Source organism: Mandrillus leucophaeus, unplaced genomic scaffold, assembly GCF_000951045.1.
Source record: "Mandrillus leucophaeus isolate KB7577 unplaced genomic scaffold, Mleu.le_1.0 Scaffold637, whole genome shotgun sequence".
In the NCBI taxonomy this organism is placed as follows: domain Eukaryota; kingdom Metazoa; phylum Chordata; class Mammalia; order Primates; family Cercopithecidae; genus Mandrillus; species Mandrillus leucophaeus.
Genome location: NW_012106886.1, coordinates 628,101 through 645,202, shown reverse-complemented (window position 1 = coordinate 645,202; position 17,102 = coordinate 628,101). Strand labels below are relative to the sequence as shown.

General features: G+C 46.2%; 1 protein-coding gene across 4 annotated transcripts in view; it reads left to right on the top strand.

Moving 5' to 3' along the window:
- LMCD1 (LIM and cysteine-rich domains 1) overlaps window positions 1-17,102 on the top strand; it is a 78,860-nt gene that overhangs the window by 52,864 nt on the left and 8,894 nt on the right. For 3 of the 4 annotated variants that reach the window (XM_012000640.1, XM_012000641.1, XM_012000642.1), the window contains one exon: window positions 5,329-5,664. In XM_012000640.1, coding sequence (XP_011856030.1) covers window positions 5,329-5,664 — 336 coding nt within the window. Of the gene's footprint in view, window positions 1-5,328; window positions 5,665-6,630; window positions 8,018-17,102 lie in introns of those variants that run through there. The other variant, XM_012000643.1, reaches the window with a different exon arrangement.

Genomic DNA, 17,102 nt, shown 5'->3' with positions numbered 1-17,102 from the left:
ACCTGGGGAAGTCAGCAGTCTTCCCAGGAGGGGCAGTTACTCTCCCATGAGCCGAATCAGCCTGCACGGGGCTGCTTCAGCACTTGGTGTGAGAAAGATGCTAGTCAGGCCTGATCCCCACGCTAGCAGAGTGAGCCAATCTCTTGTTTCCACTTCTCCAAAATCCTTCTTTAGATTCTGGAAGCAGGGGCAGACCCTGGGCAAGAAATAGGAAGGGGACAGTGTGAGCAAATTTGTCACCCAAGGCTACACACTAACACATCTCTGCAGGGCCCTGTGCCTGCCCCAGCCTGTTGGCTGTCCGGCTGCCACTTCCCACTGTCTCTGATGGTCACATCCTCTTTCCCCACTCACTGCTCCCAGAGAAGCCCCAACCCTGGGATGCCCTGTGTCAGAGCCACCCAGGAGAAACTTTTAAACTGCAGATGGATGGATGGATGGACAGATGGACGGATGGATGGATGGATGGATGGATGATGGATGGATGATGGATGGATGGATGGATGGATGGATGGATGGATGGATGGATGGATGGATGGATTTTGAGACATGTTACCCAGGCTAGACTGCGGTGGTGTGATCATAGCTCACTATAACCTTGAGCTCCTGGGCTCAAGCGATCCTCCCACCTCAGCCACTGAAGTAGTCAGGTCTACAGGCATGTGCCACCACACCTGGCTGATTTTTTAGTATTTTGTAGAGATGAGGTCTCTCTGTGTTTCCCAGGTTGGCCTCAAGCAATCCTCCTGTGTCAGCCTTGGAAATGCTGGGATTACAGGCGTGTGCCACCACTCCTGGCTTAAAGTGCTCATTTCTAGGCCTCTCCAGACCTCCTAAATCAGAACCTAAGGATAGACCCAGAAAACTTTTCACAAGTCTCCCAGTGGTTCTTATGCACCCTAAGGTTTGAGATTCTTCAGACCTACCTGGCTGACATATTTGTGTTAGAAACCATCTGTAATTTCATACTGATCAAGAAAGAAACTACCAGACAACCCAGTCTCCTAAGACGGGGTCAGGACGAAGCCCTTTCCAGATGTTTCTGCAGCTGTGTGATGCACAGGGGCTTCTGCTTGTCCATGTGGTTTGTGGACTATCTTGGCCTCTTTGACAGGAATCCACCGTCTCTTTCCCCTTTTCCGTGCTATAAATCTGGGTTAGTGATATTGCTTTTCTCTCTCTGTTGGTTGTGGTGACTATTGAGTGAGATTGCCAGGGATTTCTCACAATGGTCAGAACCCTAGGGATTACACAATCTACCCTGAACTTTGTAGATGAGGAAACTGAAGCCCAGGAGATACTTTCTTGGTCTGACACAGAGCAGCAGGAGGACTGGACCTAAAACCCTGACTTCCTGACACTCCACCACCCAGGTCGTCTCTTCTGTCTGAGAAAGCACCTTGAAAAGCATTCAGAAGTATGCAGACATACCTGGGATTAGCTGGGTATGCTATGAGCCTACGGTGCCAGAAGGTGTCTCAGACAGGTGTCCTCTGGGATCTAGGGCAGAGCCACCAATGGGGCATCTGCAGCCATCCCTCAATTTGAGTCCCACAGCAGCTCAGGTCACCTGTCTCTCCCTTTTCTATGCTGTTTCCCAGAATTTATTTACTATGAATCCCAGCTGGTACCAAGCCCTAGACTTGTACTGCCCCACCCCACAACAACCCTAGCTTCCTCACCACTGCTCCCTAAAATCAGACAGCAACAGGGTCTGTACAATATGCCTTTCAGCATGAATTTCCGTATTCACTCCCACAATTCCCAAATGAGTCCAGCCCCAACTGATAAGCTATGGGCCAGATGGGTTCTAAGAGGATGAACCTAGCAGCGGCCACCTAGGTGATGGGAATCAGGAGACCGGGTGCTAAGGTTCAGAGTCAGGGTCAGGCATGGAAATGGAAAGTGGTTGTCCAGGATGAACAATTTGCCTCTCACAGTTTCTCAGGCTGTGGCCCTGACCTATATCTTCCCCTAATCTCTCCGTCCCTGGGACTCACCCAAGTGTAAGAGTTCTGTTCAATAAAAACAAATATATAAATGAGGCCAAATTGGACAGTTACTTGTGAACACATTAATATTCAGACAGTTACCAGTCATATGATGTGGAAATGTTATTGACCTGAGACTTTGTCGATTCTACTATTAGAAGTTGCCTTTACATATTTTTTAATTAATAAACCATGAAATACCTTATGTCAATAATGATTTAATTATACTTTTCTAAGAAAAAGCAATTTTAAACAAGGTTGACTTTTTTTTTTATTAGGAATGTTTCCCAGGAGGTAAATGAAGTAAAAATATTCAGTTTTGAGAGAAACAAAATTCATATTACAAAAACAAGAAATCTAAAATGAACATCTACTTAAATTACACCATTCTGATCAAGAATGTTAATCTCTGACTATAACTTGGAGCACAGTAAGAGCTCATTTAGGCCTCTCTCAGGTGTTAGCAAAATTCATATTTCTTCCTTGAGAATTCTTAAGTTTTGCAAAAGCCTGAAGCAGCTGGGAATCATCCACCGGCCTTTCCTCAGATATCTGTCCAGTGCTTGAGAATCCCAGTTGTTTATCTCACTCATTTTTTTTGTTTGCCAGTATTTTATTGAAACAGTAGTTCAAGTAAGGTCCAGGAGCCAACTTCTTGCATCAGAGTTACCAGGATTCTTGTTTAAAATGCAGATTCCTGTACCCCACACCTAACCTACTGGAGGGAGATCTTGACTGGGGCTTGGTGCCTGGGAATCTGCATGTTAGTAATTTTTCACAGGGTTATTGTACACTGTGTCCATTGAGAGACACTACTTTGACATGTGTAGCTGGTGAATCTGACTGTAATCAGAGATTTGAAAAGAGAAAAGCTACAGATAGAAAAGCAAAGAGGGCCAGGTGTGGTGGCTCACGCCTGTAATCCCAGCATTTTGGGAGGCTGAGGCAGGTGGATCACCTAAGGTCGGGAGTTGGAGTTGGAGACCAAGTTGGCCAACATGGCGAAACCCCATCTCTACTAAAAATACAAAAATTGGCCAGGTGTAGTGGCTCACGCCTGTAATGCCAGCCACTTAGGAGGCAGAGGCAGGATAATCGCTTGAAGCAAGGAGGTAGAGGTTGCAGTGAGCTGAGATCACGCCATTGCACTCCAGCCTGGGCGATAGAGCAAGACTCTGTCTCAAAAAAACAAAAGCAAATAAAAACAACAACAACAAAAAAAGAAAAAGAGAAGAGAAAGTCAGTAGCATGTAGATCGGGGTGTCCAATCCTTTGGCTTCTCTGGAAGAAGAATTGACTTGGGCCATACATAAAATACACTATCACTAAGGAGAGCTGATGAGCTTAAAAAAAAAAATCACAGAAAAATATCATAATGTTTTAAGAAAGTTTACAAATTTTTTACGAATTTCTGTTGGGCCACATTCAAAGCTGTCCTGGGCCATATGTGGCCCATGGGCCATGGTTGGACCAGCTTGGTAGGTCCTATGGTTCTGTTAAGTAATCCTACAGCCACCCTAGGATTTACAAGCCTCATTTTTACAGCTGAAGAACCTGTGCAGAGAGTCGGCATGACATGGCCACAGTCACACCGCTGGGATACCTACAACCAGGATTTCAGTTCAGGACAAGCTGATTCCAGAGCCTTTGCTCTTGCTACTGCAGTAGAAGGGACATGGCCTGCCCTCAGGGAGTGGACAGTGCCGCTAGAGGGTCAGCTGAAATACACTAGGAATGGTTAAGGACTAGGGAGAGATCAAAGCATACAGTGCTGCTTGTAAGAACAGGAAAGACAAGAGAGGGCTTTTCCTTCTGGGGGTAGGGGGAGTTGTAAGTCCATGAGTGAAGGTAGAAATCAAGCCCATCAATTGTGGGGCCAGTGAGAAGAGAGCGCCGAGTGGGACACAGGTTTCGTGAAGGCAGCCAGCTGGCATTACTTGTCATTATACTGTAAGAGTTTTATCAACTGGCTACTGTCTAGCAAATGATAGTAGAGAATAGGTTTAAAAACAGCAACTTTTCTTTGGGGATAGAGGCAAACTAGTAAATGTAATTATTACTATTAATTGAAAGTCAGAGAACAAAGCAAAATGAGCTTTATTCAAATTCTGATGGAAAACCTAGCCCATGAGTAAATGTAGACTCCTTTCTCTTTCCAGTGTCGTCCAAAATTGAAAACTACAGTGTTCCTTGGAGAATCAATGATAAAATAATGATTATTATTAGCAAGTAGAGAGCTAGCTACTTAACGAACAGAGCACACATTAGCAGATGCAAACAAGTGTCTCTTTCTCACACTCAAGATTGTTGCCTGTCCCACACCATGACATGGGCTGGCGCGGTCACAGGAGAAACAGAACCCACTGACCAAGGACTCATTTTAAGTGGTACACACACACAGAAAATAGCATTTAAGTACATTAAGTACAACCCTGCTTGTTATTTGTTCCAAGCAGAAAGAAGACTGGGTGCCCTTATTTAATAAATATACATAGGAAATAGTCTGGAAGGATAAACACAAAGTTGTTGGTAAGCTGTTACTATGAGCCAATAAGGTGTAAGTTTTTAAAATCCTTTTTAAAACAAAGGACAGTCATACACCACTTAATGCTGGGGTTTCGTTCTGAGAAATGTGTCCTTAGGTGATGTTGTCTTTGGGTGAATGTCAAAGAATGCACTTACACAAACCTAGATGGTTGTAGCCTACTACGCATCTAGGCTACACAGTATAGCCAATTGCTCCTAGACTACAAATTGTACAGCATGTGACTGTACTGAATACTATAGGCAATTGTAACACAATGGTCAGTCAGTATTTGTGTATATAAACATATCCAAACCTAGAAAAGGTACAGTAAAAATAGAGTATGATAATCTTATGGGACCACTGTGGCATATATGGCCCATCGTGGACTGAAATGCTGTCATGTAGCACATGATCGTACAGTATGCATATGGCAAAGTGCATGAGTCTGATGTGTACAGCTTGACGAACTTTTACAGATACACTTCCATGGCCCTATCACCAAAATTGAGACATAGAACACTCCCTACATACACAAGGTAGCTAAGGGATGCATGTTTTTCCTTTACTAAAGTTTTTTTCTCTCATGTATGTATTATTTGTCACAATGGACAGTATTGCTTTCGTAATTTTCTAAAATTACAAAAGTAATCTAACTGCATTAAGTTAAGAAAATAAAGACTGTGGGTCTTTCAGTTGCTAAGAATGCTGGAAGAGAATGCATTTTTAGTTTTAGGTAGATTCTATCATAGTTTCTTTAACTGATGAAGCCCCGTCCACATCACATTGTCCCTTCCTCCTCCTCCTCCCTAGGGACTGCAGTACATGGAGCTCATCCCCAAGGAGAAGCAGCCAGTGACAGGCACGGAGGGCGCCTTTTACCGCCGCCGCCAGCTCATGCATCAGCTCCCCATCTATGACCAGGATCCCTCGCGCTGCCGTGGACTTTTGGAGAATGAGTTGAAACTGATGGAAGAATTTGTCAAGCAATATAAGAGCGAGGCCCTCGGCGTGGGAGAAGTGGCCCTCCCAGGGCAGGGTGGTTTGCCCAAGGAGGAGGGGAAGCAACAGGAAAAGCCAGAGGGGGCAGAGACCACTGCCGCTACTACCAACGGCAGCCTCAGTGACCCGTCCAAAGAAGTGGAATACGTAAGTTTCTCCCATGCTTCCAGCCAGGCTGAAACCATGCAGGCCCAGGGCTGGACCGTCAGGGCCCCATCACGGGACTTTGTTCCCTCATTCGTGCATTTATTCATGAATTTGTGCATTCAGCAGATATTGGTTACTCATTTACTCTGTGCCAGGCACGGGCCCATGGAAAATGATACAATACCACTGCCCTTGAAAGGCTCATAGTCCAGTGGAGGTCACAGACAAAACCGACACAGTTTAGAGAAGGGACATCTAAGCCTGCGTGGTGGTGAGGGTAAGCTTCAAGAAGTTGGTGAGGTACAAGCCGGTCTATAAAGAATGTCTAGGGGCCATCCAAGCCTTCAGGCTTTGAAGGGAGGATGTGTACCCCCTTAAAGAGGTGATCATTTGCAAAAAGAGCCAGGAGTTCAAGAAAGCACAGTGCATTTAGAGGATTAAAAGAAGTCCCACGTGATTGGAAGTGTGGCATGCTTGGGGAGCTGGGGACACGAGGCTGGGAAGGGCAGCAGAGGCTGAATTTCTGGAGGGTTCATTCCTTCCATCCATTCACCAGTCAAATACTGATTAGCTTGTATTAGCTGCTATGCCCCAGGAAATCAAACAAGCAGAGGACACTGTCCCCAAACTGCAGAATGCCATGAAGCTAGGACTTTATTCCAAAGGTCATGGACAGGCTTTTGGTCAGAGGTACATGGTCCATGCTGTGCTTGCAAAAGTTTCTTCTAGCAGTGTCTTAGTCCATTTTCTGTTACTTATAGCAGAATACCTGAAACTGGGTAATTCATAAAGAAAACGAATGTATTTCATACATATGTGGAGGCTGAGAAGTCCAAGGCCGAGGGGCTGCATCTGGTGAGGGCCTTCTTCCTGGTGAGCACTCTCTGCAGAGTCCCGAAGTGGCTCAGGGTATCACATGGCAAGGGGGCTGGGTGTGCTAACTCAGGTCTCTCTTCCTCTTCTTAGAAGCCAGTCCCACTAATGTGATAACCCATTAATCTATTAAGCCATGAGTGGATTAATCCATTCCTGAGGGCCTGAGCCCTCACGACCCAATCATCTCTTAAAGGCCCCACCTCTCAATACTGCCATGCAGAGGATTATGTTTCAACGTGAGTTTTTGGGGGGATATTCAACCCATAGGAAGTGGCAGTGTGGAAGAAGTGCTGTTGAGGAATGAGCCACTGGGAGCCATTTTGAGAAAACAGAAAGGAGGAGCCAGCGCTGGGGAGATGAAACCTCACGGCTTGGTTTGTCTTAAACTACCCCACAGAAGGCGAAAGGAATGCTTGAGGCTAGTGTGCACTGCATTTCTGGTCCCCAGCCCCTGTTTTACCTTTTGCTCCCCCTGCCCCATCAACCAAGTGTCCTCATTTGTTTCTATGGCAATTAACTTTTGGAGATAGAAGTCCCAGCACACGAGATCCCCAAGCACATTATCTACCTTGCTGAACAGACTGGCAGTCACCCATGAGCCAGGCGACCCAGGGAAATGCCAGCCCAAACGAAGCTGCTGCCACATCCAGAGAGGGTTGTACTCTTTTTCCCTTGGAGTCACTCAAGCTAATCATCCAAAACTTGCATCTTCCATCTCCAAGCCCCATCTTATTAGCACCATCTGGGATTGCCATCCAAGGAAGTGTTTTATCTGAGGACTCTAAGACCAAAAAACGATTTATTTCCTCTACTACAGATTTGGCAGTGATGCATAAAAGGCCCAGTTCTCAGGAAGAATATATGTCCTAGGGATGTAAAAAAGAAAAAAATACTAGATCTAGTTACCATGGTCTATAAACTGGTCTTCCCCGCCCCACCCTGATCCTGGCTTCTGTCCACCCTCAAATAGCTGTTTGTTCATAAACCCTAAATACTAGATAATTCCAAGTTGGAAGGAGACCTCTAAGTCGTTGTAGTATTTCCAAATCGCCATTCCCAAGAGACATGTGGATCTGACATCGTATTTTATTCTTGACTGAGCCTCACATATTTGTTCAGCATTGAACAAAGGCAAAGGCAGCGCGAGAACCCGGGTCCTACAGTCAGTTTTAGGAAATAACTGTGACACTTGAGAAGCATTTAAATAGCAATACTAGACAGTAAATGGAAAAGGCCAAAGTCAGAAAATAAGTAGGGATTCCAAAGGAAGCCTTTATTGGTTGGACTGGGCTGGACTAGCTGTGGGAGACAGACTTCTATGTCCCTGCCCCAACCACAATTTTAATTTAATTATTATGTAATTAGTGAATGAATGTCTGTCATCCTCTGTAGATGCTGAGGTCTTGTTCATCTCTTTATTTGCAGTGGCTGTCATTGATATACATAGCAGTTGCTCAATAAATATGTGACCCATGAATGAAAGTTTGAACTTAAGCCTAAAAAATGGGATCTATTTGGATGGGCAATTTGCCTAGGGGGACGGCACGATTCCAAGTCCACATTTATTAAGCCCCTGCTCTGTGCCAAACACTATGCTCACACTGTCAGGGTCTATCTTTAATTCTCACAGTTGCCTGGTAGGGTGAATGTTACCAAACCCATTTTACAGGTGAGATTCAAAGATAATAGGTAACTTTTCTAAGATCCCATGGTTTCTATGAGGCAGAACCTGGATCCAATACCCTTTCTGTGATAAGATGCTAAGTTGTAAAACCCTGCTTGTTATTTGTTCCAGACAGGAAGAAGACTGTGTGCCCTTATTTAACTCCCTTTTCACCTCCTTGAAGCAGGGGAGTGAATCCTGATAAAGGTAGCTAGATAGGCTGACAGGCCACAGACAATGTGTTCCCAGCAACCCCGCCATTAGGAGTGGGTATGGGCTGCACTCCCTGACCCGTCTGCCTTGCCTCACCAGCATTCACATCAAGTGGACGTGTGTGCTGGCCGCCCTGTACGCTTGCGCCCTCTCCTTTCTCATAAAAGGGCAGCATAGAACAATTACCAGAGCCAAGCATCAGGCAGGAAGCCTGACTTCTGCTCCCCTGGTGAAGGGCAATGATTTTTGCAAGAAGTGGTCCAGGGATTCAACTTGAAAATAAAGGTGTGGGGAAGAAATTGTAGGACTCAGCCTGACACCCCAAAACTCCCATAAAGCTTCATTTTATGGGAGAAAAATGAAGGGCAAAAAGAGAGACGTGAACATACGGGAACTGTAACACCTGCCTGTTTATCATCTTAATCGTGTTCATTGTGATTGTCGTTAGTGTCGGCAAGTCCGTGGGCATTGCCTGAACCAAGGACAGGACTAAGCAAGTATCTGATTTAAAGCTTACAACTGCCCCAATATGTGAAGTGGCTGTGCCTCCCCAGGCTTCTGGGCCTCAGAACTGGGATTCAAACTAACATCTGCCTAAAATCAAGTCTATGTTCTTTCCCATTTCCCAAAGCTTATTCCTAGGAGAGCTACCAGATATTTTGGACCATAAAAGGATCATGTGGCTGGCTCAGGAAACATTAGAGTGAACATGAAACTACAGCAGGAGTGAAAGAAACTACATGGGTTTCTTTACAGAACTTCTCAGAGCCTTTAGTAGGCCAGTGCTGTGGTCCTTAAACTAAAGAAAGGCGTGTTAAACTCCAGAAGCCTGGGTCCCACTTCCAGAGCTTCTTAGTAGTAGGTGTTGGGTGGAGCCTTTGCATGTGCATTGCTAACAAGTCCTTGGGTGATGCTGGTCTGGGGCTAGACTTTGAGGACTGCTGCTAACAGTGTTAAAAAGTGCCTTAGCACTTTGGGAGGCTGAGACGGGCGGATCACGAGGTCAGGAGATCGAGACCATCCTGACTAACACGGTGAAACCCCATCTCTACCAGAAAAAAATACAAAAAATTAGCTGGGCGAGGTGGCGGGCACTTGTAGTCCCAGCTACTTGGGAGGCTGAAGCAGGAGAATGGTGTAAACTCGGGAGGTGGAGCTTGCAGTGAGCTGAGATCTGGCCACTGCACTCCAGCCTGGGCAACAGAGCGAGACTCCATCTCAGGAAAAAAAAAAAAAAAAAAAGTACCTTAGATGTGAGCTCAGCAGAAATGATACCACCAATTTGGCCTATAGTGAGAGTCTAGATGGTAACATGGGCATTTTCCAGATGTATTTGGCCTCCTGGCTCTATGTATGTATATATGTATGTATTTTGAGATGGAGTCTCACTCTGTCGCCCAGGCTGGAGTGCAGTGGCACGGTCTTGGCTCACTGCAAGCTCCGCCTCCCAGGTTCACGCCATTCTCCTGCCTCAACCTCCCAAGTAGCTGGAACTACAGGCACCTGCCACCATGCCCAGATAATTTTTTGTATTTCTAGTAGAGACGGGGTTTCACCATGTTAGCCAGGATGGTCTCGATCTCCTGACCTTGTGATCCACCTGCCTTGGCCTCCCAAAGTTATGTATGTATTTATTTATGTGGGATGGGGGGTGGGTTACCCCAAGCGAGCCCACCTTTGAGAATGCTGCATAACCCTTCCTGTTGCTGGAGAGTTCTGGAAGCACAGGTGCAGAATCTACCACACTATGCTCTGTACCCTATCTTGACGGCCCCCATCCCTGATGACACTAACTCTCTGCAATCTGAGGCCAGGGCCCCACTTTCCACTACACCCACCCCCTGACACACACCAGCTGTGAGCTTCCTCGGCTCCTTCCCACCTTGTCCACCTGCTGGGGGACGTCCTTCCTCTGAGTCCTTGGGAGAGGGCCTATCGGAGCGATGGCAGGGTCAGCCTGCCAAGTCCTCCCACCAAGCCCCCCAACCCAACTGTCCCCATTGGAAAATAATGTCCACACCAGAGGAGCGTTATTGCCAAAATGCCTGTGGGGAATTCCTACTAAGGGGCCATGTTCTGAGTGAGCCCAGATAACAGTGGTGGCCAGGTTGCAGGATGCACTGCCGTCTGAGCCCAGCCCACCTGCATGACCGGACTGTCAGTTACATGATCTGAACACAGTGAGCAGATTCTGACCCCAACCCCAGCTTCCCAACCCCAGGCCAGCAGACGGGCCCTACTGACAGGACAGGGCCACCTAAAATTAGCCTTGGCACCTCTATCCACTTCAGAAATGAACGAAAAGCTGTGGCTGTCCATGCCTACCTCAGGGCAGTCCTCTGAAAGTGTTATTATTACACTGAGGTTAGGAGAGGCAGGATATCATGGGAAGTTCCTCCGGCCACCAAGTTGTCAGAGTAATCCTTCTTCATGGGGCAATACCAAGCCTGAAAAATCCTGGTCCCAAATGCTACTGCACCTGCTGTCACCCCTGAAGAAGTGAGTCCTTTTCAATCAGTGAGGCCAATGCAATTCAAAAATATTTAGTCTCCCTCTCTTTTCCTCACTTGTCCCATTGTGCAGGGATGGAGGGTAGGAAAGAAGACAAGATGAGAATCAAGGGAAGAAAGGGGAAACTGTGAGCCTGCAGCAGGCACTGTGCAAGGTCTCAATCTCTTTATTTTTTATTTTTCCGGATACACGGCTCTCACTCTCTCACCCAGGCTGGAGTGCAGTGGCAGGATCATAGCTCACAGCAGCCTCAAACTCCCAGGTTCAAACCATCCTCCTGCCTCAACCTCCTAAGTAGTAAACCTCTTTAACTATTTGTAACAACCAGCGAGAGAGGTTGGGGTTGTTATACCCATTTCACAGATGAGGAACCTGGGGCACAGTGAGGTTACCCCACTTGCTGATGAAAGTGGGGCTTCGGTTCAATCCCCAGTCCTTCTGCTTCAGTGGCAGAATGTAGTCTGAAGCCGTCTTGGGGTGGGGCCTCGGCAGGGTCGGTCCAACCATGCCACGGGGTATATACGTGAGTGTTTAGGTTCTCCAGGGTGGGCAGCAGTGTTTGGGGTAACTCACAGCTCAGCCCACTAAGCATTTGGGAGCCTCTTATCTGCATACTGAGAACAATGAAAGGACTCCCCTATCCACCCCCAGTTCCACGCACTGTGGGTTCTTGTGGGCCTTTTGAGTATCAGAGATCTCCATGGCCAGGGAGCTGCTGACTCCAGCAACCTGGACCCATCGTACTCACCAGGCTGGTGGGAGTCCCTCGCGCACTCTCCAAGCCCTGCACTCCCCACCTGGATGGAATTGATGGGCCCCTGAGCTGGGTGGGCAATGATCTTAATGTTCTGACTTTTAGCAGCTCCACCAAGCCATGGCCCTGCATTTAGAGAGCTCGCTGAATATTTTCTCAGAAATTAAATACACAGATTTCCCGGGCATGGTTATTTTGCCCAGGAATTTCCGCCTTTCTCCACACCCCGAACTTGTAACTGAAGAAAGGGGAAAGAAAGCCAGAACATAGCCTTTAATGTGATCTCTACTCTAGCATTTACCATTCCTGTTGGGCGCCTCCCCGTCTTGCCCCTTCCCCAACCACTCCTTTCTCAGGCCAAGTGACTGCCCCAAAAGAGCAAACTTAGGAGGATGACAGTCCATTGAGAGAAGTGAAGATGTTCCCCACAGTCATAAAAACGTGTGAATATGGTTCTAAATCATCCTCCAGGATGCTGGGAGCACAGTCTGACCCCTCTGCCCCATTTCCCCACAAGAATGCTGAGAGGAGGACGGGAGTCCTCCGTCCCCTCCCTCCCCGCCAGAGTTCTGCCTCTCAGATGGAAACTTACAGCAGCTGGCAGCTCAGCCCAACTCCAGCCCCAATAGAGGGACATATTTGTGGGCAAGGGACTTCCAAGTCTTTGTCTAAGCAGATGTTTGGCTTGTGGGCTCGGCAGGCGGGCTGGCTGGCTTTCCTGCCAGCTCCACTTGGGAATTTGAAACTGCCACTCCTCCCCACTTAGTGAGCCCCATCTGAGCTGGAGGACAGGAGGGTAAGAGGCCCAGAGACAAACCTGGGGTCATTCACCCAGAGGAATCCCTGCTCCCCACAGTCCCACCACCCGTGGCTCAGGCATCATGGGCAGGGGCCTGGGGGCAACTGCAAAATCACTATGGTTACCAGCTTCTCGACATCTGCTTGCCTCTTGCTTTGCAGTGGAGATACTTTAGTGACTTTCAGGGAGATCTTTTTTTTTTCCAAAGAAACTTCCCTTTCTCCCACTTTTTATACTATAAATACTTTCCCATGTTGCCACATGGCCTTCATGAGCTTTTTTTTTTTGAGTGGGCTGCATATTATTCCATTGACTAAAACAGGAATTGGTAAACTTTTTCTGTACAGGGCATGTAGTGAATATTGAAGGTTTTTCAGGCCACATGGTCTCTGTCACAACTAATTACCAGAGCTCTTGAAGCAGTAAAGCTGCCATAGGCAATATCTAAACAGATGATTGTGGCTGTGTTCCAATCAGACTGTATTTACAAAAACAGGTGGTAGGCTGGATTTGGCCCACAGATGGATGAGGTTTCCTGACCCCTGAACTAGAAGAATCATAAAGAATGGTTTTAACTTTTTATTAATCTCTTTGGTTTTACTCAATTTTGTTTTGCTAACATGGGTTAAGTGGTGACGATGATGTTGATGCTATCATCTCCCATTCATTGACTACCTAGGTTGTGCCAGGCACTGTGCCAGAGATTTTGCATGTTGTTTTACTTAATCCTAAGAACTATCCTACAAAGTATATCGTCCTCCTTTTTACAGACAAGGGAATTAAGAGACACTCTTAACAAAGTTAAACAGTGTTTTCAAACTTCAGGTCACAATCCATCAGTAGGTAATACATCAATTTAGTGGATTACAACCAGAATATTTTTAACTGAAAAGGGGAGAGTGTTTCAGGAGTAGTAAATATTTTTCTAGAAAGCTTTTTTTTTTTCAGGAGTGTGTGTGTGTGTTGGATCAGGACATGAAATGTATTTCCCACTGTGGATCACAGACAAAAACAAAAATTTCAAAAAATAAAGCTGAGGAAATTGTCTAGTCACCTAGATGGTGAGTAGTTAATGCAAAACTGGGATCCAGACCTGCCTCACTCCAAACCTGACACAGACTCTAATTAACAGATGCTCCCATCTCCGGAGCATCCACACAGTTCTAAGCCCCGGGCAAGGCCATTGCAATGGGAGTGAACACATCTGAGACTCTGTCCCTGCTCAACTGTGGACCAAGCAGCATCTTTTTGCAAGGAGCCAGTCCTTGGGCCCATGCTTGTCAGAGCTGGATTTGAGAACAACCCACACTGATGTTCTCTTATACCTGTAGCATTTATGAAGACTTTCCATCTCCCTCACTTCATCACATAACCAGGGAGGGAAATTCAGTTAGAAATGTTTAATATTTTGCCTTGCTTGGCAGAGAGACCCGTAATGGATAACCTGCCCCAAGAAGAAACGTAAGGTGAAGGGATCAGTTAACAGTAGTGACCACCAACATCAGGGTAAGACATTTCCTATGAGCCAGGGCCTGCTTCTGTGTGCTACAGATGAGAAAACTGAGGTTCAGAGGGTTGGATGATTTGTCCAAGAGCTTCACCAGTGATGAAACCATGGCATGGACCATGTTCCAAAGCACATGACCCAAACCGTTGCTCACCCACCCTGCACATTCTGCACCATAGGGAGCCTTGGGAAGACTATACAGTGTGGGGAAACAGAACTTAAGAGAGCTAAGGATGCCAGAAATGATGTTAGACTACAAAAGAAAGAAACACACCCATAAAAACCTCTGGGATACATGAGGCTGCAAAGCAAAGATGGTAAATAGTCACCATAAGAGGAAATGGGGAGATGCTGTTTATAAATAAATTATTGAGTATTTGTGTTGGAAAGAACTCAGTGCCTGAATTCAAGGCCCTTGTGTTAATATTTACTGTATTGTAGTAGTGAGATTTCCACGAGGGATTCTGGGTTTAGACTGGGTAGGCCTTTGGATAAGGGCCTTTCAGAGGAAAACAACACAATTCAGACAGAATTTCTGGCAAACCCGAGACAGAGATTATTGCTGATTTAGAGCCTTCTCCATATCTGCTGATCCCTCTCTGAAGGCCAACACAGTTCATTCCTCAGAGACAGTTCTTCAGCTGAGTAACCCTTGGCCACTGTCCCGAGTCTGCTGTTGCCTAAAACACTTTGTGTCTTGGTTACTCCCATTTCAGAAACCTTAATAATTCTGCATGTACACATTTGATGTTTCCATCACCTAGGGCTGCATGTCAAAGCATCCCAAGGCATATGGCTGAAACCAACATCTATTTTGCTCACAAATCACCATTTTGGCAGGGTTCAGTGGGGACAGCTTGTCTCTGTCCATTCACTGTCATTTGGAGGAGCTTGCAGGCAAGAGGCTGGAATCACCTGAAACTCATTCACTCATATGTTTGGGCTAGAGGCTGGGAAGACACACACAGCTGGGACCCTCCCTTGACCTCTGCAAGGTCTCTCCATGTGGTTGCTCTCAGATGGAAGCTTCGGGATACCAAGACTTCTTTCCTGTCAGCTGAAGGCTCCCAAGGTGTGTGTACTGAGAGAGAGAGCCCAGGGAAAAATATTGCCTTTATTACTACCCTGGGAGCTGCATAGCATCACTTCATCCATGTTCTGTTCTATAGAATCGAGTCACTAAGGTGGGACTGTATTCATGGAAAAGAAATTAAATTCCATGTTGGTTGGAAGGGTATCCAAGAAATTTGCCAACATAGCTTAAACACACCATGGCTGAGGGAACCCCACAACCCTGCAGGGTCTTAACTTTTGAGCAGCTGAATCTAAAATGTTCCTCAGCTTTCTTGAGGCAGGTGTTTACAAATTGCAAAGACCCCAATATTCAAAATCTTTCATTTCAATTAAGAATCTTGTGCCATTAGAATAAGGAACAAGGCAACACTTTATTGGCATGGGGAGAAACTTCCCATTTGTTCTACTTCTGAAAGGTTTGTTTCACACATCCTCTACCCAGGTGGGAAATAGTCTCCAAACAAGGTCACATGACAGATGTTGGAAGCGTTCTCATGAGCAAACTCCAATCTTAGATAGTTGGGAACATGAACAAGAAACAACTGATATGCTAATTATAAAGTATTCTTCTCCATGCCTTTTACCATAGTCCCAAAGAACTTTCATTTGACCATACTAGCTCCTTAATAGGGGAAGTAGCCTGAGAATGGCCTTATTGGCCTTTCTTAAAAATAGTGTTAAATTTAAACATCCCAGGAATTCAAATGAGCCTTTGTTGTAACTGAACTGAATTGGTGATATCAGTTTTGCTGAGCTTATGTATAAAGTTATTTTTAAACAGTCTATAACAGCGGTTCTCAAAGAGTGGCCCCGACCACACCAGCATCCCCTAGGAATTTGCAAATTCTTGTGCCCCACCCCAGATCTACTGTATCAGACACTGTGGGAAGGTGGTGGCAAGGGTGGGGGAGCAGAGATATGTTTTAACCAGCCGTCTAGGGGATACTGAGGCAGGTTCAACCCTGAGAACCACATCAGGGTGCCTGCCAGTGCTCCCCAGACCAATCCAGGTGTATTTCTATCCCTCTCCCTTCCCCTACTTTCATGTCAATTCACATTTGGTAATGTGGAGTGGGGAGCCCCACTGACATATCATGGTGTTACCCGATGGGGTGTAGTTTGGTGAACTGATACGAAGTCCCTTTTGTGTAGGAGGGAAAGAGCTGGAAATTTCATTCTGTAGAACTGAGAAGCCAGACAGACAACTCACTTTGTATTCAGACAGCCCTGGCCAAAGAGTTTACAGTTTCCAGCTCTGTAGGAGGGAGGGTGAAAATAAGTAGACAGTAGACTGTCTCCAGGGGCAGGATCAGATATGGGGAGGAGCAGGTCCTCTAAGCAGAGGATGAGTGGAGCTGAGTCTGGAGCAGTGGCAAATGATGAAAAACTCACATGACTCGATTCTCTGGCCTTGCACAGATAGAGAGAACTGACAGGGGATAAAACAGAGCTCATCAGTGGCAGGAATGACCTCCTGCTAGTCTACATGCTCTTGGTATCATGGAAGGAAATCCAGGCTTCCAAACCTGCCTTCAACATGTCTTTGTCATTTTAGGAAAGTGATTTAATCCCTCCGGGCTTTACATTTCTAGCCTGCAAGGTGGATAGAGGTAAGGAATAGACGAGATTTTAGCAAATCATTATTGAGCCCTTAGAAAGTCCAAAAACTCCGTTATGTCATTTAACCCACACCACAATCCTATGATGTTGCTATCATTACAATCGCCATTTAACAGGTGAAAAAACAGAGGCACAGATAAGTTAGTTCATTTGCCCAAGGTCACATAGCTATGAACCCAGGCAGCCTGACTTAGTATCTCCCCTCTCAGCCACCTGTTGTAATTTAGAAATTGCAAACCTCGCTACAAAAGATTGTGAGAGAGACTAAGTTTGTGCAGAGAAAGGGCCAGGATGATGAGACCCAAGTAGGCTGGGCATTCTGACTCTCAGCTGCTAGCTTGTTTCTGGTGGCTGAGGGACCACCAGATGATAGATCCAGGATATCCTCAGATCTCTCATCCTTTGAGATGACTGGGTTAAG